This window comes from Thalassophryne amazonica, chromosome 15, assembly GCF_902500255.1.
Source record: "Thalassophryne amazonica chromosome 15, fThaAma1.1, whole genome shotgun sequence".
NCBI classification, from domain to species: Eukaryota; Metazoa; Chordata; class Actinopteri; order Batrachoidiformes; family Batrachoididae; genus Thalassophryne; species Thalassophryne amazonica.
Window position 1 is genome coordinate 61065958 of NC_047117.1, and position 22999 is coordinate 61088956.

Sequence of the window (22999 nt, forward strand, 5' to 3'; positions counted from 1 at the left end):
GAGGTTTGAACACAACACATTAGTTAGTCACATTTTGATGAGATTGAACAAAATGAAACATTACCCCTTTTTTGACACTCCCCCGTCCCCGGTCGTCTGTTTTGTAACACAAATGTGTCCACACAGTGTGTCAACACTTCAGAAGAATTTTCAGCACATCTCTTCCTCTCACACAGACTCATTCCTTCCTTACTGGGTGACTCTGTCAGACTTAAACTGTTAATGACAAGTGTGTGAGAAGTGTGGACACACACACACACACACACACAAAAAAAACGTGTTGGCTTTGTGTGAGGAAGCAGTGGTGTCACAGCTGAAGCACCCCCCCCCCAGGTTGACTCTCATCGCTTCACACAACGCCAACGGCCCACAAGCCACCCGACTTATGTCTGATGTAGCACAAAGTGAAGCTTGAGCTGAGCTGCTCTCTAAATGTGTGAGGCGTTAGAGAGACTCAGAGGAGCGTGACATCTGGTGAGTCCTCGCACATCCTGCTATGGCGCACAGATTTTCAAACTTTTGACACTTTCACATTTTTAAATGGCAAAAACTGATTTAAATCACTGCAGATGTTGTTTTATATATGTTACCAAAAACATTCCTTTGATCTCTTCATATCTTGTATCTCCTAAATGTTCTTTAAAACCCCTGTTTATGATGTCACAATGGCCTGTAATGCATTCCACATGGTGTTACAGTATTTTTGTGGCAATACTTTCAAAAGCTTTAAATTCTTGAAGTTTATCAGAGATTCATCTGTGGGCAAATTAAGATGACTTTGGTGTCTTGTTTTTTTTTTTTCTTCAAAGTTTAGTGCACACCAATACAAAAAATGTACACAAAGAGCTACAGAAATACATCACTGACTGTTAAATCGGAGGTCTGACGAAGGTCATCTTACCATCATTGTTGAAGTATCCACGGAAGTGAAGTTTCACACTCTTTAAGTCACATTTGTTGGATAAAATCATCAACTCCTTTAATCTAACACTGCCAGATTGTATTTATCTAGTGTCTATAATTTCATTCATTTATTGTCTATACCTGCTTATTCCAGTGAAGGGTCAAGGGGGGAGCTGGAGCCTATCCCAGTGGTCTTTGGGTGAAAGGCGACATAGGCAGTAGATGGCTGCCGGTCTATATCAGGATCACATATAGACGGACACACAAATGCACTCGGTCAATTTAAAGTTTCCGATTCACGGGTTTAATCAAACTATTTATTAAAATGAAAGAAATCAGATTTGTCATGTTCACACATTTCAGAAAAGATTTGGCCATTCTCACAGCAGTTACATCACCACACATCAGATGTGGACTTAATCTGAAATGTTAAAACTTGGATTTAGTGTGTGCACACAACATCAAAAAAGAAAGACATGAGAAGACTGATGCAAACCCTGCACATTCCACACATTGCAATATAAATATACAAGTAAATATTCATATGTTGGTAATGGTATGTTTGACTACATATGACCTCATTCTGAAGTCATTCATACCAATCAATCACACATATTTTACTGATCAATTTATGCTGTAGAGAATCCAACTAGGTGTCTTGGTTGTTGAGATAAGTACAGGGTGTCCCAAAAAAGTGCCACAAAAATAAAGCCATACAAAATCTATACACTTTTGGATACTGATAGGTCGTGTCATCTTGAAGCATATCTCAGGGAATTTTATCTCTGGTTTCTAATTACACCTTGGTTTCTAAATGTTTTTTGCGTTCACAAGATGTGCTCAATTTGTGCACTGCTGTAATTCAGACATTCATTCAACCTGACTGCAAAGTTTCCAATATCAGTTTCAAACTTCTTTACAGTCATCCATGTTGTCTTTCTGGCTGTAGCTTTTCTAACTGCAAAATTACATTTTATATTATCGTTGGGTTTGCACGATCGATTTGGTCTCAAAGTAGAATTCCACCAGTTTGCCTTTTTTGCTCGATTGTAAGCGGCATCCTCTTTGGATCCAACTTAAACTACATCAGAAGAAATTCCTCACATATAACTTGATGTTTAAAAAAATAAAAAGACAATTCAGAGTAGCTGTTGCAGAATTAGACTCAAATGATTTTGTGCCACTTTTTTGGGACACCCTGTATAAAAAAAGTTTTTCCTTGATCTTTGCAATCACTACTACAAAATCTAGTCACCTCTAGATATATCTCCAAGTGATAATCCCACCAAGTTTGAAGGAAATCCATCCAGTCATTTTTGAGTTATCATGTACACACACACACACGAAAACGGTATCCTTATGTCGCCCCTTTGCTGACATGTAGGGTAAATATTGAGTGTGTGTGTCATGTGTAGGCATTATAATTCGATTCAGGTTACTTCTGCAAATTATGTGAACACAGCACAAATGTTCTCCAATAAACTCAAACATCCATTCAAGTGAACATTCAAGTGAAAATTAAGATAAAACTGTACAAATACACCAAATATGTTTTATTTCATCCCCTTAGTTATGAACCTTTTTCCTTAAAAAAAAAAAAAAAAGTGACTCAAATATGAGGGAGAAAAATTAGATTTAGGCCATATTCACTGTCAGTGTGAACGCACTCACGGCTCCACAAATCAGGGAAATCCTTCAGAAAAGCTTGATTTGGATGGGATTCATTTTATATGGGGAGGTGGGTAAAAGTAATTGCTACCAGAGTTCATCAGTGACTTTGAACTTGCCCAAATGCACCACATCAGTCATTTTTACCAAGTCCGAGTTCACATCTGTAAAAATTCTGCACCTTTTACCTTCTGTAAAATGATCCGTACAAATTACTTGGGTTATATTAATCCCGTTCAAACAAGGTTTAAAACACCAGCCACAGATTGAGAGGGCTGCCTGTGACCTTTAACTTTTAATCTGACAACAGTGGCGGTCTGAAGACCAAAACAGAAGATGAAGAGATGTTGCCAGATCTTAAATTAGCTGCAACAAAAGTAAATGCGAGAAAAGCAAACAAATTACTTCTTCAGAATCGCCTGTTTAACATAAAACATAAAAATAAAAACTACCTCGCTGAGCTGTACCAGAGTACCCTCTAGTGAGCAACATTTACATTTAGTTTGTAATGTTTTTGTTTTTCTCCAACTGCTTTCTATTCTTCATAAGATGTAAAGGGGTCCTATTTGTGCAGAATATCTTTATTGGTTAGGCCGCTGTGTATCATCACACCCGAGCTGTTCTCACAGTCCCCGAATTACACATTTAAAATAAATTTAATCAGTTCAAAGAAAATAATACGTCTCATAATCACCTGCACAAGTTCTTCATTACATTATTGGCCTACATTAACTACAACTGATTTGAGATGTCACAAGGTTATTTTTAATGCAATCCTTAATTTCTTTACAGCACCACAAGTGGGCGCCAATGTGTCGTTTTTACAAAAACTACACTTGGGTCCATAACTTCACAAACACTGTAAATAAAAACTCTGTTTTCCTCAACGCCAGATATTTCACATTATGAAACAATTCAGGTCCATAAGTATTTTGACAGTGACAGTTTTTAGTAGTTTTGAATCTGTGTTCCAACACAGTGGAGATCAAATGAAACAACCAACGTTCAGCTTTACTTCAAGGGGATTAATAAAAAAAACTAATAATAATAAAAATAAATCTCATCCATTTAAGAATTCAGCCATACACACAGTCCCTCCGCTTTCTAAGTCCATAAGTAATTTAACCAATTCAATTTGGGAATCTAAACAATCACTTTTACAGGCATTTTTCTACAAAAAAAAAAAAAAAATCAAAACAAAACAAAAAAGCCTTGGGATGAATGCATGAACATTTCCAAGTCACTGAATATGTCTTAGACTTCATTAACATCGATTAAGAAGAAATACAAACAGTACGGTACTCTATGGTAAATCTGTTTGATGTTGCAGTTAAGGAATATTTCTAGTGAGGGAAGCCACCAAGACACCCAGAGAAAGGTGAAATAATTATAGGCTTCGGTTCCTGTAGTTGGAGAATTTGCACAAATTGCAACTTCTCTTCTGTTGTATCAGCAGTTACACAGTTCATGGTGGAGTGAAACAGAGAAGGATTTTTATTAAAAGAATATGTGAAATTTCAGCTACAAAATTGCCAGACACTCAGGAGACTCCAGCCTAGATTTGATTTGTTGTTTTAAAACCAATTCCAATGAGAATTTGTGTAAGTTAGCTGGTGGGGGATAAAATATCAGCAGAGTTGTGAGCTGAGGACAGTTGGCCTTTGGCAGAGATGTGCACTCTCTGAGTACTGTTTATTTGCACCACGTTACCATGAACACTACAAGTTGTTTCCTATCATTTTGGGTGCAGTGCAGTGATGCCCCGTTCATTCTTGGTGAAGCGGATTGGACTGCACCACATCCGAGCCACAGCCAAGAGCCTGGGTCCAGAATCTGCCGTGGAAACACTCGGCTATTTGGAAACAAAGGGATCCTGGGATCAGTCCTTGGAGTACACCTCAGCAAAACCAACGGATAATAACACAGCGTATCTTTCTACAGCCAAATACTCTCAAATGAACAGACATCTTCAGTCATTCATCGTCAGATCTCACGGTAGGTGACTTTTTAAAAACAATTATATCAACCACTGTCACACTGAACATATGAGCTGATTAAGTGATCAACAAAATTTCATAATTAATTAAGCATTTAAATGTTTCCTCAAAGCTGGTAAAATGCCAAACTGCAACTGAAAAAATACGATTAGCTGCTTTTACTGTGTTATTATAAAACAAATGAGTTTGAGAGGGTACACTCAGTGCTAACATCATTAAACAAAATAGGTACAGACATCACCAACGGGAATAGTAATGAGGATTTTTCTGTTTTTCCCATCAGTACATTATGTTTTACCAGGATATCGGCTATTGTATCATTATGCTTGCATCTGTGTGTAGACATATTCTTCAACATATTTCATTAACAGTGCATAGTAGGCATTTGATACTTACTCCATAGGTACTACACATAGACCGATTATCCATCTATCCCCAATAAGTACCTACTATGGATCGATGACCTGATTATATTGCAGGGATGTTTGGTGCCATTATTTACACAGTGAGGAGGATGAAGTGACATTTTTTTCTAAAACAGCCAATATTTGAGAATACTTTTATACTTTCTAGTCACAATTTGTGTATATTATGGTGACACATACAGGATGATGTACAGTGAGGAAAATAAGTATTTGAACATCCTGCAGTTTTGCAAGTTCTCCCACTTAGAAATCATGGAGGGGTCTGAAATTTTCATCTTATGTGCATGTCCACTGTGAGAGACATAATCTAAAAAAAAATCCAGAAATCACAATGTATGATTTTTTTAATCATTTATTTGTATGTTACTGCTGCAAATAAGTATTTGAACACCTGTGAAAATCAATGTTAATATTTGGTACAGTAGCCTTTGTTTGCAATTACAGAGGTCAAACGTTTCCTGTAGTTTTTCACCAGGTTTTCACACACTGCAGCAGGGATTTTCTGTCCACTCCTCCATACAGATCTTCTCTAGATCTTTTAGGTTTGGAGTTTCAGCTCCCTCCAAAGATTTTCTATTGAGTTCAGGTCTGGAGACTGGTCAGGCCACTCCAGGACCTTGAAATGCTTCTTACGGAGCCTCTCCTTAGTTGCCCTGGCTGTGTGTTTGGGTCATTGTCATGCTGGAAGACCCAGCCATGACCCATTTTCAATGCGCTTACTGAGGGAAGGAGGTTGTTTGCCAAAATCTCGCAATACATGACCCCATCCATCCTCCCTTCAATACGGTGCAGTCGTCCTGTCCCCTTTGCAGAAGAGCACCTCCAGAGTATGATGTTTCCACCCCCATGCTTCACGGTTGGGATGGTTTTCTTGGGGTTGTTCTCATCCTCTAAACATAGTAAGTGGAGTTGATTCCAAAAAGCTCTATTCTGGTCTCATCTGACCACATGACCTTCTCCCATGCCTCCTCTGGATCATCCAGATGGTCACTGGTGAACTTCAAACAGGCCTGGACACACCGCTGGACTGGTAGTATTGCACACCGGGCATTTGCCCGGTGGCCTGATTGGCTACTGGCCTGCGGATTTTTTTTTTTTTTTTTTTTTACGAAGTAAAGCGAGCTGTGAGCTTTTCATCCACGTTTTTTTTTTTTTTTTTGTAGCAGCTACGACTCGTCCTCACCTCTTAAAGCATGGTGATAACAGCACACCTGCACTGAGCTTTACAAAGACATTTTTATACTTTTTCCCCTCTTTTATTTAGAATTCTGAGCTGAGCCGCTCTGTATCTGCATGTTAAAACAGCTGATCCTCCGCGACGCATCAACAACCTCTCTTTCTGGGGAGCGCATGATGTGAAAACACAATAAAACTTTCTGACCTGTAAATCTGGTCCTGTTTTCTGCATAAATAAATGTTATCCATTCTTTGTGCTCAAATGCCAAAGCAGGGGCGAATCCAGATGGAATGGGGGCGTGGGGCAGGGATGTGCCCCCCCTCACAACACCCCTAGATTAAAGGTCCAGTTTTGAAGCCTTTTTTACTAGAACTACTAATACTACTTAAAATAATAATAATTTCGACAAGTAAAATGTTTAGAGAAAATTTAAATATTAGAAAAATGTTAGAAAGAATTTAATAGTTACATGTATTAACAATATAGGTTAGAAATGACAAGTTTTACTGTTACAGTGCTGTCAACAGTTAAATATGAGGTCAAGAAAGAGGTCTTTATTTTACTTTTTATAAAACAAGTATATATTTTCATTGAAGTCAAGAAAGGGTGACTATAAAGTGAGGTGGGGACCACTACGGCCATGACGGTAAGTGAAGGTTAACTTCAGCTATTAATTGATGAACAGCAACCTAACTTGTTCATAAATCAGACGTCAGTGTGTGAGAGAGACATTGTGATCTTCTGGTCCGAAGTAAAGTACTGTCTAACTGGGTCACTCAGATATGAATTAAGGTTGGATATTATTTCTGTTTGTGCTAACTCTGCCAGTCACGTAACCTAGCCTAGCAATGTAACCTGTGCAAATGGGGTGCATGGCTAGCTACCATGCTGTCGCCGCCAGGTTGTTTCTTTATTCTTTATTCTATTTGTGTGACGGTCGTGCGTCGGTCATACGAAGTATGCTGTTTTGCACAGTCTGCGGTGCGGTGGTGTGGTATAACGGTGTCCCTGTCTAAAATGTATTTTCCTAAGTCCTGGCATAATTTCACATACCTAACATTTTACTTTAAATTGAGAGTCATTCTCTAAGTTGATTAGCAACACAAATTGGTAATAAAAGAAATCCTTGATGTTACTTGTAGGTTGTAGTGAGATAGACAACTGTCTCCATCTTGTGGCCTTTTTGTGTATTGCAGTTTCAAAAGTTCAACCTTTGTATCCAGTCATTGGTCCAGTCATCCAGTCATTTCTTGCTTTATATGATGAATTGTATCACATGAGTAATGATATATTATTTATAGTATAGCCTACAATATTTCTATAACAAATGTTTTTATATAATTTCTATTTCTAAATTTAAGTAACAAGGCTGAATGAAATGACGGCTTATTATGTCTAAAAAGTAATGTGACCTACTGTCAATAGATCATACTTTTGATAAGCCTATAATAACTGTATTTCGGGAGAACTTTTCATAATGCTTCTTATAGTGTTAAAATGTGTGTGTCTCCTGGTGCACATTGATCGGTTAAGGGACCAAAAAAAAAAAAAACACACTGTCACAGCAGGCTTAATTTTTTTCCCCTTTGATACCTGGTGGTGGCCTGGTCTTGGTTAAAAATGCCCGGCCTGAAAAATTTCCCCAGTCCAGCCCTGCCTGGACATGTGCTGGCTTGAGCAGGGGGACCTTGCTGCCCTGCAGGATTTTAAACCATGACAGCATCATGTGTTACTAATATAATCTTTATGACTGTGGTCCCAGCTCTCTTCAGGTCATTGACCAGGTCCTCCTGTGTAGTTCTGAGCTTTCTCAGAATCATCCTTACCCCACAAAGTGAGATCTTGCATGGAATCCCAGACCGAGGGAGATTGACAGTCATCTTGTGTTTCTTCTACGTTCTAATAAATAATCATAACAGTTGTTGTCTTCTACCAAGCTGCTTGCCTGTTGTCCTGTAGTCCATCCCAGCCTTGTGCAGGTCTACAGTTTTGTCCCTGGTGTCCTTAGACAGCTCTTTGGTCTTGGCTATGGTGGACAGGTTGGAGTGTGATTGACTGAGTGTGTGAACAGGTGTCTTTTATACAGGTAACAAGTTCAAACAGGTGCAGTTAATACAGGTAAAGAGTGCAGAATAAGAGGGCTTCTTAAAGAAAAATTAACAGGTCTGTGAGAGCCAGAATTCTTGCTGACTGGCAGGTGTTCAAAAACTTATTTGCAGCAGTAACATACAAATAAATTATTTTAAAAATCATACATTGTGATTTCCGGATTTTTTTTTTTTTTTCGATTATGTCTCTCACAGTGGACATGCACCCAAGATGAAAATTTCAGACCCCTCCATGATTTCTAAGTGGGAGAACATGCAAAATCGCAGAGTGTTCAAATACTTATTTTCCTCACTGTATACAAATATATCAAATTGCGTCATGTTACCCCTTAATTGAAACAATCTCCACTTTCACAAGGTTGCATAAGTGACATCTTAACTGTCTACATGTCATTTAGACCGGAGAGCTGTTGGAAATTCTGAATCAGCCCCAGACCACCCTGAGCTTTTCGGGGAAACCAGGAGCAGTGATTCCTCAGAGATCAGCACACCGGATCATCCGTGTCCACTTTGTGGCAACGTACAGCATCAAACCTTTACACTAGAGATTATATTCTTACAAACAAGCCTGAGATACAGCAGCACTTCATTAACACAGCTTTAATCGGGCAGGTTATGGTGGATATCATACCAGTGTGATTCCTACTGTGTTTGCAGATATTTTCCTGCCTGTCCAGTTTAAAGACTCACATCTACAGGAGTCATGAAAACAGAGATTCCCTGTCGGCTGCACACATGAATTCCAGAACAGACTCTGAGCAACCGACACGCAAGAAGGTCAGTGCCACATGTCTGTTATTTTATACAGATCACAGCTCTGCACAGCACTTATTGCTGCATGTTGTTGCAGGAAAGGACATTTGGCTGTGGAGTTTGTGGGAAAGAATTCAAGCGCTCCTCGACTCTGTCCACTCACCTGCTCATCCATTCGAACACTCGGCCGTACCCGTGTCAGTACTGTGGCAAGAGCTTTCACCAGAAGTCTGACATGAAGAAACACACCTTCGTACACACCGGTCAGCTTCATTAAATCATCAGATAGAACTGAAAATATCTGTTACAGCATACAGTCGAGCATCCAATTACATACGAGTACATCATACAATAACAATAATAATTATTATTATTTCAAACAGGTTATTGTAATATGATTATCCATGAAAGGCTGAGTCTTTGTTGAGCAAAGATGGGAAAGGCTTTCCGGTTTGACAACAAATGCATAAGAAAATTATTGAAATATTTAAACACATTGTTTCTTTAAAACACATAGGAAAGAATTTCCATATGTCTCCCGCTACAGTGCATGTCATTAAATGAGTCAGGAAGCTGGAGGAATTATAGTGCGTAAATGGTACAGGTGCAAGACTAAGGTGATCACTGATCCTTCACACGGGAGTGCATCAAGAACCACCATTCATCAATAGCTGATATAGCCACATGGGCAAACGAATACTTTGGGAAACCTGTGTAGCACGACACTTCACAAATGCCATTTAAATCTTTACTGTACAAAAAAAAACCTCATATTAATCTTGTCCAGCTGCGTCGACTTCGGTGGGCTAGGAGGCATCTGGGTTGGACTGTCACATAGTGGAAACGTATTGTGGTCAGATGTATCAGTATTCCAGATCTTTTTTTTGGGGGGGGGGGGGGGGGGTGAATGGACGCATCTCATTTGAACATGTTTACATATTTAAATGTTTTTCTGTTCCAGGTGAGAAGCCTCATGTCTGCCAGATATGTGGGAAGGCCTTCAGCCAGAGCTCCAACCTCATCACTCACAGCCGCAAACACCGGGACGAGCAGATGCACCGCTGCCCGCGCTGTCTGTACGGGTTCCAGCACAAAGTGGACCTGTGGCGGCACCAGGAGCACCACTGCTTGTACCGCTAACGCAGCTGTCACCAGATCAGTGATCACCAGCAGACTTCAAACACTCAACTTTAGTAATCGTCTTTTCTGCACCAGAGTGGTCCACTTCCCAAGGACACTCTTCTTACTGTACTTATGGATTTCCAACACTGCACTCATATAATGTTTCATGATTCTTCCAGCAAACGATAAACAAATGATGGCTAACTTTGGTTTTCAGTGTATTTTGATGAATCTATTTGTAAATAGTGAATAATTTTGTGCATTACTTTTTGTGAGTGAAGCTGTATTATCTCTCTCAAGACTTGTTCACTAACCCAGTTTGATATATAAACATAAAATCAAACTGTATGTGAAAATAGAAACCTTCGATTTTAATATCAGACAGAAATGACCACAACAGTCTGACCTTTGCTCAAATGCTTGACCTCTGGCTGACCTTTCCAGGACAATCCTGCAATCCACCTACAGTAAGTATGTGCCTCATTTTGTCCACATCAGTTCGAAAAGCAAATTCCTTGACCTTTACCTATACAAATTCTTTAAGGGCAATTTTGGGATCAACTGTCATTCACATGAGTTTGGTAGAAATCAGTAAATGGGTCTGTGAGGGGAAGATCAACAAACAGACAGGCGCACTTAACCTTAGCCCCAATAACTGACCTTTGTCAAATCTGAGTTTGTTTGGCAATGCCAGAACCCACCAACATATGTGTGCCATCTTTGGCAGAATCTAAAATTTGACCTTTGACCTTAATGATCTTGACATTTTAACATCAATTTCAGTGTTGCCCTTCATCCACACAAGATGTTTGGTGAAAATCCACCAAAGGGCCTCAGAGAATGAAGGAAACAAATATTTCTCCAAATATACTACTACATTAAAGTACGTATATATTAGAACACTTTTTTCTTTCCTTTTTTTTTTTTGTATTTTGAAGAATGAACTAAAAGTGAAAATTCAAGCCATTTATTATTCTTTTTATTCAGAAATGTCAGACAAAAAAAAAGAGTACAAGTATGTGCAATCCTTGATATAATTCCCCCCCCCCACACACACACACAAAATGAACTTCAGAGGTGTCAAGTAACGAAGTACAAATACTTCGTTACTGTACTTAAGTACACTTTTTAGGTATCTATACTTTACTCCTTTACTTATTTTTCTGCCTACTTCTGACTTCTACTCATTACATTTTCACACAAGTATCTGTACTTTCTATTCCTTACATTTTTAAAACAAACAGCCTCATTACTCTTGGCTTCAGTTTAATGTTTATATATATATTTCACGTCATGTGCGCCTGTAATCAACTTTTCTGCAGCACGGCTTTGCTTTGAACCGTGAACCAATCGAAGCAGTGGTTCGCAGATTGAAGCAATGCTTCGACCTATTGCTTCGTTTATTCTTTCTTTCGCTTAATTTTCCCCCGCTAAAACCCTAAAGAGCATACTTCTGTGAGTATTATTTACCTTTTCTATGTTAAACCGACCTGTTATGATCTTCTGAAACAGTTGATAAATGTATTTTATAACTTAAAAACGTGTTAGCATGTCTATGGCATTTTCAATGTTAAAACTTAGCATTAAGCAATTGCAGCTCTCATCACGTTCAGGTGCATTTGTTTTCAAATTGTAATATTTCTTAAATTTATTTTTGTTTATATATTAATAATGTAATGATTATTATATCCAATTTTAGAGGAAGAGGCAAAAAGAACCTGAATAGAAACACAACAGAAAATATAAAAGCAACTAAGAATGAACATACATAAATAAATACGTACATACATATACTCAACAAAAATATAAACGCAACACTTTTGGTTTTGCTCCCATTTTGTATGAGATGAACTCAAAGATCTAAAACTTTTTCCACATACACAATATCACCATTTCCCTCAAATATTGTTCACAAACCAGTCTAAATCTGTGATAGTGAGCACTTCTCCTTTGCTCAGATAATCCATCCCACCTCACAGGTGTGCCATATCAAGATGCTGATTAGACACCATGATTAGTGCACAGGTGTGCCTTAGACTGCCCACAATAAAAGGCCACTCTGAAAGGTCCAGTTTTATCACACAGCACAATGCCACAGATGTCGCAAGATTTGAGGGAGCGTGCAATTGGCATGCTGACAGCAGGAATGTCAACCAGAGTTGTTGCTCGTGTATTGAATGTTCATTTCTCTACCATAAGCCGTCTCCAAAGGCGTTTCAGAGAATTTGGCAGTACATCCAACCAGCCTCACAACCGCAGACCACGTGTAACCACACCAGCCCAGGACCTCCACATCCAGCATGTTCACCTCCAAGATCGTCTGAGACCAGCCACTCGGACAGCTGCTGAAACAATCGGTTTGCATAACCAAAGAATTTCTGCACAAACTGTCAGAAACCGTCTCAGGGAAGCTCATCTGCATGCTCGTCGTCCTCATCGGGGTCTCGACCTGACTCCAGTTCGTCGTCGTAACCGACTTGAGTGGGCAAATGCCCACATTCGCTGGTGTTTGGCACGTTGGAGAGGTGTTCTCTTCACGGATGATGCAAAGGAGATGTGTTGCACTGCATGAGGCAAATGGTGGTCACACCAGATACTGACTGGTATCCCCCCCCATGAAACAAAACTGCACCTTTCAGAGTGGCCTTTTATTGTGGGCAGTCTAAGGCACACCTGCCAAACTAGAAAACTGCTGCATCCTAGTAAGAGCAGAATACTACTGGAATGAATTTGAATAAGGAAAGTTGTGTTTGTTTGTTTTTTTCCTTCACTAAATGGATGCTGCACTCACTGCAATTTATTGTCTGGAATAGTCCCAGATTGCATTTCAGAGCTTCTACGTAGAATTGAAACATTTTCGTGCAGGTGGTGTTGGGGGGTAATTTTGGGTTCTGGGTCTTGGGCCACATGTAGAACGAATCAGTTTTTAAATTAAGCTTTCCATTCATATAGTGGCATCTACCCCTTTTTTTTTTTAAAGGTTACTTTATACTTTTATACTTTAAGTAGGTTTTGGAGCACATACTTTTTCACTTTTACTTGAGTAAAGAGGTCACGTTGATACTTCAACTTTTACCAGAGTGTTTTTAAACTGCAGTATCTATACTTCTACTTAAGTAACAAATGTGTGTACTTTTGACACCACTGATGAACTTGATAAACTTAACCACGTGACATTTTTGAGCTCCGTGCGCATGTTCTGTGTTAAAAAAAATTCCTTACTTTTTAAATGTTGTACCATAATTTTGTTTTTCAACATTTATTACCTCATTTATTTTATATTTTAGCAGTGTTTAAGTGTATCATGGGACAGTAGAGGATGAGGTGATGAGAGAGAGTTGGTGATTCTACAAAACTCAAATTAAGTCAAACTCTGGGAGCATGTGCTGGTCCTGCACTCTGCCACATCCATGACACCACAGAAACCGCCTTGGCAGATAATCGGTCGATTGCCTCATCTCTAAAATAACCGTCTATCTGCTGCAGCCAGCTAAAAGGAGGGCATCCCCTCGGCCTTCTCCAACCACTGGGGGTGCTCAACACTCAAGCACCTGTGTGGTGATCACGCACAGAGAAATGGGTCACATGGCCAAAATGTTGAGTCCTCATAGTGCAAGTGATACTCCTCATCTTCGTCTCTCTTAGTAACCGCTTGTTTAATACACAGTCATTCCAGTGGTACCCAAGGATCCTCTGAAGACACCTAGTACCAAAGACATCCAGTCATCACCTTAGGTCACAGGTTAGCATCCAAGTCTCACAACCAGGCAGCACCAGGACCCTAAAGACTTGGACCTTCACTTGAAAAGACATTGGCATCACCCAACACCTCTGTCCAGAGACCTCATGACTCCACGAGTTCTTCCCAGGTGCCTCTCAATCTCAAAGGCTGAGGACCAAGAAACATCTATGTCACTGTTGAGATAAGCGAATGTCTCTACAAGTTCAATACTTTCACCACATACAGATTTACTTATAATGGCTGAGTCCACAAAAATGATTAGTTACAAATACACAAGCAGCAGTGGCCTTGGTGGCCACCAGACCTCAGGCTTTTTTCAATAAAGGAGATTAACATCAACAACAAAAATCATTTCAAGCTACATGTAACTTCCACCACACGTGCTTGTAATTTCTGTCATGTATATGACCTTCTTCTTTTTCTTCTTCTTTCAGATGTTCTCGTTACAGGTCACCACAGCAGATCATCCATCTCCATCTCACTCTGTCCTCTTCATGATCCTGTGTCACACTACCACCTCATATACGAGTCTGCCGCTCCAGATTTCCTCATACAATATCAAAATTATTTTCTTAGCTTTCTCGAATCCACAAACACACAATGAAACTCCTTCTGGTCTTCTCTACACTTGTCCATCAGCATCTTTAGTGCTTTTTCTCAGCATGAAACCATATTGCTGCCTTTGTCAGATGAGCTAACGTTACTTTTTCCCATAATGTCTTATTGTGACTGATCAACTTTATGACTTTGTAATTATTGTAGCTCTGCACATCACCCTTATTCAGAAAAATCTAAACAAGCACATTCATCCACTCCTCAGGTATCCTCTCAATTTCCAAGATTTTATTAAACAATCTGGTGAAAAATCCCACTGCACTGGTTGCACACCTCATATTTTACCTCGTCTTTTACCTTCCTAGGGAATTCCCTCAACTATTTTTCATTGTGGTTTATAGTGTATCTTCAGCTGCAGAATACATTAAAAACACGCTAGATGAACTAGACGTGATATCACCAGATGCTCCTAAATTCATCATGGGAGATTTTAATCAATGTTCAATTGATAAATCAAGTAAAGGACTTCATCAGAATGTTCACTGCACCACCTGTTTGGAAAAAACACTGTTATGGTTCAAACCCAGATGCCTACAGAGCAGATGTCCTCCCCTCGCTTGGCTCTGCTGACCACAGCAGCATTCTGCTTGCTCCTGCCTACACAACTGCCATAAAAAGGACAGAAAAAGTCATCAGAGAGATTAGGTAGTGGACACCGGACAGCATTGACAGGTTACAAGGCTGTTTTGAAACCACGGACTGGGACACCCTCACATCCTCTTGCACCAACATCAGTGAGCAGGTTGAGGCTGTCTCAGCATACATCTGTTTTGTGTAGACAATATTATTCCATCCAAAAAAATCTCAATTTTCCCTAACAACAAACCCTGGGTAACCAAAGATCTTAAAAACATTCTGAATAAGAAAAAAAGAATCTTCTTTACTGGCTCTGAAGATGAGAAAAAGGAGGTCAACAGAGAGGTCAAACAAGCCATAAAATTTGCTAAACAGAAATATAAAAACAAAGTGGAGCAGAGCTTTGTAAAAGGGAACCTCCACACAGCCTGGCAGGGCTGCAGTGAACTCTGTCTCTATGAGCCACAAGCCCATCCAGGTGGAAGGTCATAGTTTCACTTCCTTCCCGAATGACCTCAACTCTTTCTTCACCAGATTTGAAAAGGATAACTGCACCCATGTGGAATCTGTTGTCTCCAGTCTCAGAGCCGGCGATCCTGTCCTCACCATCAGCATATCAGAGGTGGTGAAAGCACTGAAAAAGACCAAGAGAAACACTGCTCCAGGGCCAGACAACATCTGTGGGTGGACCCTATGGCACTGTGCTGATCAGCTGGGAGATGTGTTCCAGCACCTGTTCCAGGGCTCCCTGACCAGCAGCACAGTCCCCGTGATGTGGAAACACTCAACAGTGATTCCTATCCCAAAGAAGGGCACCACCAAGGTTCTAAATGATCTCAGACCTGTGGCTCTCACCTCTCTGGTCATGAAAGCTTTGGAGAGGATCATCAAAGATCATATCACCAGAGCAACTAGTAACTCAATGATGAACCCTCTGCAATTTGCATATCAGACTGGCAGAGGTGTCGACGATGCAAAAATATTTATACTCAACACTATTCACAAGCATCTGGAGACCCCCTGCTCCTCTGCCAGACTTCTGTTTGCAGATTTCTCATCAGCATTCAATTCCATGCAGCCTCACATCCTAGCTGAAAAGCTCATCTCACATTTCCATTTGAACCATAAACTCATCCGATGGATTTTAGACTTTCTCACCAACAGCACTCAGAGGGTGTTGGTGAATCACATCCTGTCCGACACCCTCTCCACTTCCACTGGTTCTCCACAGGGTTGTGTCCTCTCCCCACTTCTCTACATTCTCTACACTGATGACTGCAGATCCACTCAGCCAAACTGTCATTTTGTGAAATTTGCTGATGACAGTCCTCCTGTCTCTGCTCTCCAGTAACACTCAGCAGCATGCCTCAGCTCTGCAGGACTTTGTCCTGTGGTGTGAAAACTCCTGTCTTGAGCTGAACACTAATAAGACCAAGGAGATGATTCTAACTTTTTCATCCAAACAGAGACAGCTGGCTGAGGCTGCCACCACAATCATCCATCAGGAGCCCCTGGAGATAGTGGAGGAATATAAATACCTTGGGACACTCTTTGACAACTCATTGAGGTTCTCCCCTACACGGATGAATTGCTCAAGAAATGTCACCAGAGACAGTACCTTCTTAGAAAGCTGAAATCATTCAGTGTAAACAAGGTAATTTTATTATGCATTCATTGAAAATGTAATTGCATTCTCTTTCACTTGCTGGTTCCACTCCATCACCCTGCAAAACAGAAATCGTCTGCTGCATGTGGCCAGGGTTTGCTCTAAAATCATTGGGCAACCTCTTTGGTCTCTCACCTCTTTATGTGATCAACTGACAGTAAAAAAGGCTCGCAAAATATTACATGACTCCACCCATGTGCTTTCTTCAGAGTTTGAGTGGCTCCCTTCAGGACGCAGACTTCATTGTTCAGGCTGTCGGACTCAGAGGAGAAAGACAACCTTTATCCCCAGGGCTGTCCAGCTCCTAAACGCTGAACTTTAACCCCCTCATGGCTTGGAATCTGATGTTTGAAGCACATTTTAATAGCACTTTATTTAAAAGCACTTAAAAGAAATTAGTTTTTTTTTTTTTGGTGACCAGTTCTCCTTTGCCTGCAGAGGGTAGAGCGGTTTCTTCTAGAAGCAGCTCTCCTCTGTTTTGCAGAGGATAGAATTACACATCTGCTACAAAACATTTAACAGATAGGTGCTCAACTGATTTTAAATTTTATAAATGTTTGTAGCTATTCAGCTTTATTTACCATGTTATCGGTCTAAAAATTATCGGACAAAAATTTATCGCAAGATTATTAGTACGATAATGGTTTTTAAATTTATCTAAATGATAATCCAATAATGAAAACATTATCTTCGATAATTATCGCTTATCGGATTATCGGAGCTGTGCCCACCACTGTTAGATGATATGGTTACTCCGTCAAAACGAGCATCTTCTCATTGCTTGATTTTTGTCAGTGGCTTGAATGCGAGTTACAAGCACCAGGGTTCTCACCAAGATTTTTTCACAGCATAGGGGGGAACTTAGTAGGACATAGCCAAGCAACGAGTGTTGCAGGCACTTGCATTGTATGAGGGACCAGGGTCATTTCCCCCAGATAATGTTTAAATTTTTAACCCTTTGAAACACTATTTCTGTTGTGTGGGCCGCTGAAGAGGAGGTACTGCTGGCCCACCACCACCAGTCGGCGCCCTGCTTGGAGTGCGGGCTTCAAGCATGAGAGGGCGCTGAGACAGAGAGTGACAGCTGTCACTCGTTTACACCAGCTGTCACCAATCACCACCAGTTCTACAAAAGCCGGATCATTACTCCACCTCCTCGCCGAGAAATCAACTACCGTTGAAGGTAATTTCTCCGCTGTGAGTAAGACTGTGTCTTAACCTGATCTTTGTCTGCAGCCTTTTTCCTGAAGTCGGAGATAACTGGAGTGGCGTGTAGTGGGAGCAGCGACGTCTTCGCCTCCCACTCCATCCAGATAAGTGACTGACAGGAGCTGCTAGTGTGTTCCTATTTCGGAGGTGGAGGTTTTCCCTCCTTGAAGACCTGCAGAAAAAGGATTACTGGGTGTGTGGATACACACTCACCATAGCTGTTTTGTCATCTTCTGCCAGCAGTACCAGGGTCTGCAACCGAAGACGGTGACCACCTGGGGACTCAGGACTTGGCGGCTCCGGTGTTCTTCAGGCCGTTGGTGGTGGAAGCTGTGTGGGTCCCGGCTCTCCGATCGCCAGAGGTCTCCTATCTTCGAGCCTGCCCGCACGTCACCTTGTGTACAATTGGCATTATCTGTGTCTGTATTTAGTTGTGCGATTCACAACATTAAATTGTTGCTCTTTGTCTTATCCATTGTCCGTTCATTTGCGCCCCCTGTTGCGGGTCCGTGTTACGACCCTTTCCCAACAATTTCCTGCATTTTGAGGGCTACTTCGTGTTGCTAACTGGGACGTTAAATAACGCGGGACATGTCTTTTAAAAAATTTCAATTTTCAATTTATTTTAATTTATATAGCGCCAAATCACAACAGAGTTGCCTCAAAGCGCTTCACACAGGTAAGGTTTAACCTTACCTGTGCTGACTATGCTGGGTCCTTATGCTGGTTAGATCACAGCATAGGGGCCCCCTATGCTACATTGAAAGTTCTTTGTTGAGTTATGTTTTATTCGTCAAAATGTTTTTAGTGGTATGGCAAGAGTAGATGGTAACCCCTCAGAGTCTGGTCTGCTTGAGGTTTCTTCCTACAATCAAAATGTACCAGAGGGAGTTATTCCTTACCAATGCTGCCATTGTGCTTGCTCAGAGTGAGGATAAGGTTAGACTTCACCTTTGTGAATTGCCTTGGTGCAACTTATGCTGTGATTTGCAGCAGGTCATTGTTGGGGGTGTCCCTTATAATCCAGCACATATAACCTTTTTAGCTGTTGAATGTGGTTGCATGGTCTGTGTATTGTTGATGGTTGTGTATTGTGTGTATGTTATTTATTTATTTATTAAAGTCTCCCAAGCTACTGTTGTGCCTTTTTAAGATTGCCCCTCGGGGATAAATAAAGTGATTTGATTTGATTCGTATGGTTGAGTTCACTGTCATGCACATGATAAGATTATTCCCTGCAGCCATCCAGGGGTGCCAAAATGGGGAGAATAAGGAGAAGGATTCTAGGAGCCTAATACTAATTACTAATACAGTTATAATACTGATAAAATAATACGTGTCCAGCGGGTGGCAGGCTGGGCTATGACATATTTTCTTTATTTTAATCAGTTTGTCTCCATGAGACACCCTTTTAACTTGAAGACTTGCAAATCAAGTCTTTGCCACATCCATTACTCTGCTTAACCGCTACGTCTCAAGAAATGTGCCATATCGCCAAAATGCAAATGGTTCAAGTTTCTCGCTCTCCCTCTGTCTCTATCTCTCTCACTCTCTCTCTCCCTCTTGACTGCCACTTGAAATTCAATTAAATTACTCATTTAAAAATGTAAAGTGCATGACTTCGTTTGGTAAATCTGCAGAGAGCAAACCATCCCCAAAAACTGAATGAGTTTTTGAAGGAGGCGAGTGAGGGAAGCCACCGGAACACTTTGTTCAATTACAAGAACAAGACTTTGTTCAATTAAGGAAGCACCAGGTCTTCAGGGTCCTGGTGCTTCATGTCTTACTGTATGGTTGTGAGACTCTGACGCTAACCCGCGACTGATGGTGACAACTGGATGTCTTTGACATGTGGTCTCTTCAGATGATCCTTGGGTACCACTGGAATGGCTTTGTGTCAAACAAGCGGCCACTTAGGGAGACTCAGACGAGGCGCATCACTTGCATTTTGGGGGAAAGTCAACAACATCATTTTGGCAATGTGGCACGTTTCTCCGGGTGTGATCCAGCATGTAGGTGCCTCAGTGTTGAGGACCCCAGCGGCCAGAGAAGGCCAAGGAGATGCCTACGTTTCACCTGGCTGCAGTGCGTTACTTTTGAGAGGTAGAGATGGATCAGTTGTCTGCCTGCGTGGTTGGACCCATGGTGTCGGGACTCTGCGTGTCAACACATGAGTCCAAGTTTAATGTTAGCTGATCAATCTGACATCTGTCTCACAGGACCGACGACAATCATCTGAGTCTTCTTAGGATTTAGATATCCAATTTTTCACCGAAGCAAGGCAGTCCTGTGAAGTCCTAGTTTGGGTGAGATTATCTATATTTATTGTCATATAAAGTATCATCAGCACAGCAATGTAAAGTAATTTATACTGTCACAATATCTGTCCAAGGGCTTCTATGTAGAGAGTGAAAAGGAGAGGGCCCAATACAGACCCCCTATGGTAGCCCATATTTTACTGGAACACGTTTTGAAGTAACCTTGTTATAAAAACACAAAGAGTGACTAGATTAGTAAGACGTTTACCCCGACAGAACCTGGACAGTAATAGCAAAGTAATGTATGTGTTCATGCGAATAGTAAAAAGGTTTCACACACTCCAGAATGTTGATAGAAATACAAAATTTAGTTTTATTTTCTTCACCGTAGAGTCAACATGAAATGCAGTCCTTGACAGATGTGCCCTCCAACAATCACATCTGGGTCTTAATTTGTCAGAAACCATGCTGACAAAAAAAAAAAAACAGCAAAAAGAACACAGCCACTCACCATGTACACTGGCGATTTGTCTGTCATGGATTCCCTTTCCTTTTTGAATCTGGACTCTGGGCCTCTAGTTCTTCTCAGAGTCTGGCTTCTTCCTGTTGCACTTCTTTCCTGCACTTGGACATGTGGGCTTTCAGTTGTTTGTGGTAGTTGTCATCCTTTGCTTTCTGGTCTTTACAGTTGCGAGAGCTTTCTCCATCGTATTTTTCTGATCTTCCAGCTCCTTCTGCAGAAATTCTTGCTTCTTTGTCACTTGTCTCTTGGACTTGATGTTGTGGGCTTTCAGATTCTTTTGGTATTTGTTCTTCTTGGCCTGCATGTCCTTGTCAAACTCTGCCTTCATAGCTGCCCCTTCTTTCTCCATGGTGTTCTTCAGAACTTCCATCTCTGGCTTTCAATGTTCTCACACCGCTTTCACCTTCAGGAACCCGTCCAGATGGTCCTTTGAGAGGTCTTTGATTGTCATTGTGGCTGTGCTGACTTTAGTGACCTCAGTTTGAACTTTCACAAGATGAGGTGTTTTATTTGAATCTGACCTCTCAGCAGCACTGACCTGAATCTGTACCTGAACAGATCTGATCAGAATCTTCTCAGATGTGATTCTGCTTTAAATCAGATCTAAGTCCACATATGTAGGTGGCTCAAGATCGTACAACATCAACAAAAGATATTTATCCTGTTTGCACTCAGAAAAGATCAGATCTGATAAAACACATATGCTTTTCTACTTTGCCCAAAATGTAAACTGTGTTTAAAAATCAGGGTTTTTTTTGTCAAGTACTAGTATATGCTGTACAAACAGCTGTTCTATATTTTGCTGTACTTTCTGCGATCATTAAAACAGGAAATCCATGAAAACATGATGGACAGCAAAATGTATAACTTGTGCTTTTAGTGGTTTTCCCATATAAATACAAAAATACAACATGCTTCACATGCCACTCACAAGTCAAGCAAGAAAACGTTCAGATTTAAATCATGTACTACAAAAAATAGGATAAATCATTAATATGCACACACTGATCTATTTGGATCACAGCTGGTTACCACACAGTAAAACATAGACCAGGTCTGTTTGTACAAATGTGAACGGCTGTTCTGTGCTTAAATAAATCTATTTTTAATTTCTTTTAAAAACTTAATCTGAATGCACCATAAATCCATATATATATATACAGTGAGGAAAATAAGTATTTGAACACCCTGCAGTTTTGCAAGTTCTCCCACTTAGAAATCATGGAGGGGTCTGAAATTTTCATCTCAGGTGCATGTCCACTGTGAGAGGCATAATCTAAAAAAACAATCCAGAAATTGCAATGTATGATTTTTTAATAATTTATTTGTATGTTACTGCTGCAAATAAGTATTTGAAGCCCTACCAACCAGCAAGAATTCTGGCTCACACAGACCTGTTAATTTTTCTTTAAGAAGCCCTCTTATTCTGCACTCTTTATCTGTATTAATTGCACCTGTTTGAACTTGTTACCTGTATAAAAGACACCTGTTCAACCACTCAATCAATCACACTCCAACCTGACCACCATAGCCAAGACCAAAGAGCCGTCTAAGGACACCAGGGACAAAACTGTAGACCTGCACAAGGCTGGGATGGACTACAGGACAACAGGCAAGCCTCTTGGTAAAAGACAACAACTGTTATGATTATTTATTAGAACGTGGAAGAAACACAAGATGACTGTCAATCTCCCTCAGTCTGGGATTTGATGCAAGATCTCACTTTGTGGGGTAAGGATGATTCTGAGAAAGTTCAGAACTACACAGGAGGACCTGGTCAATGACCTGAAGAGAGCTGGGACCACAGTCACAAAGATTACATTAGTAACACATGATGCTGTCATGGTTTAAAATCTTGCAGGGCAGCAAGGTCCCCCTGCTCAAGCCAGCACATGTCCAGGCCCATTTGAAGTTCACCAGTGACCATCTGGATGATCCAGAGCAGGCATGGGAGAAGGTCATGTGGTCAGATGAGACCAGAATAGAGCTTTTTGGAATCAACTCCACTTACCATGTTTAGAGGATGAGAACAACCCCAAGAAAACCATCCCAACCGTGAAGCATGGGGGTGGAAACATCATACTCTGAGGGTGCTCTTCTGCAAAGGGGACAGGACGACTGCACCGTATTGAAGGGAGGATGGATGGGGTCATGTATTGTGAGATTTTGGAAAACAACCTTCTCTCAGTAAGAGCATTGAAGATGGGTCATGGCTGGGTCTTCCAGCATGACAATGACCCCAAACACACAGCCAGGG

At 40.7% G+C, this 22999-nt stretch overlaps 1 protein-coding gene across 1 annotated transcript; it reads left to right on the forward strand.

Moving 5' to 3' along the window:
- Positions 1 to 340: 340 nt before the first annotated feature.
- LOC117525578 (zinc finger protein Gfi-1b-like) lies at positions 341 to 10456 on the forward strand. The gene is made up of 6 exons (XM_034187459.1): positions 341 to 474; positions 4322 to 4566; positions 8677 to 8798; positions 8936 to 9055; positions 9129 to 9294; positions 9993 to 10456. The coding sequence occupies exons 2-6, from the start codon at positions 4329 to 4331 to the stop codon at positions 10169 to 10171; spliced, it is 825 nt and encodes a 274-aa protein (XP_034043350.1). The 5' UTR covers positions 341 to 474; positions 4322 to 4328; the 3' UTR covers positions 10172 to 10456.
- The last annotated feature ends 12543 nt before the right edge of the window (positions 10457 to 22999 follow it).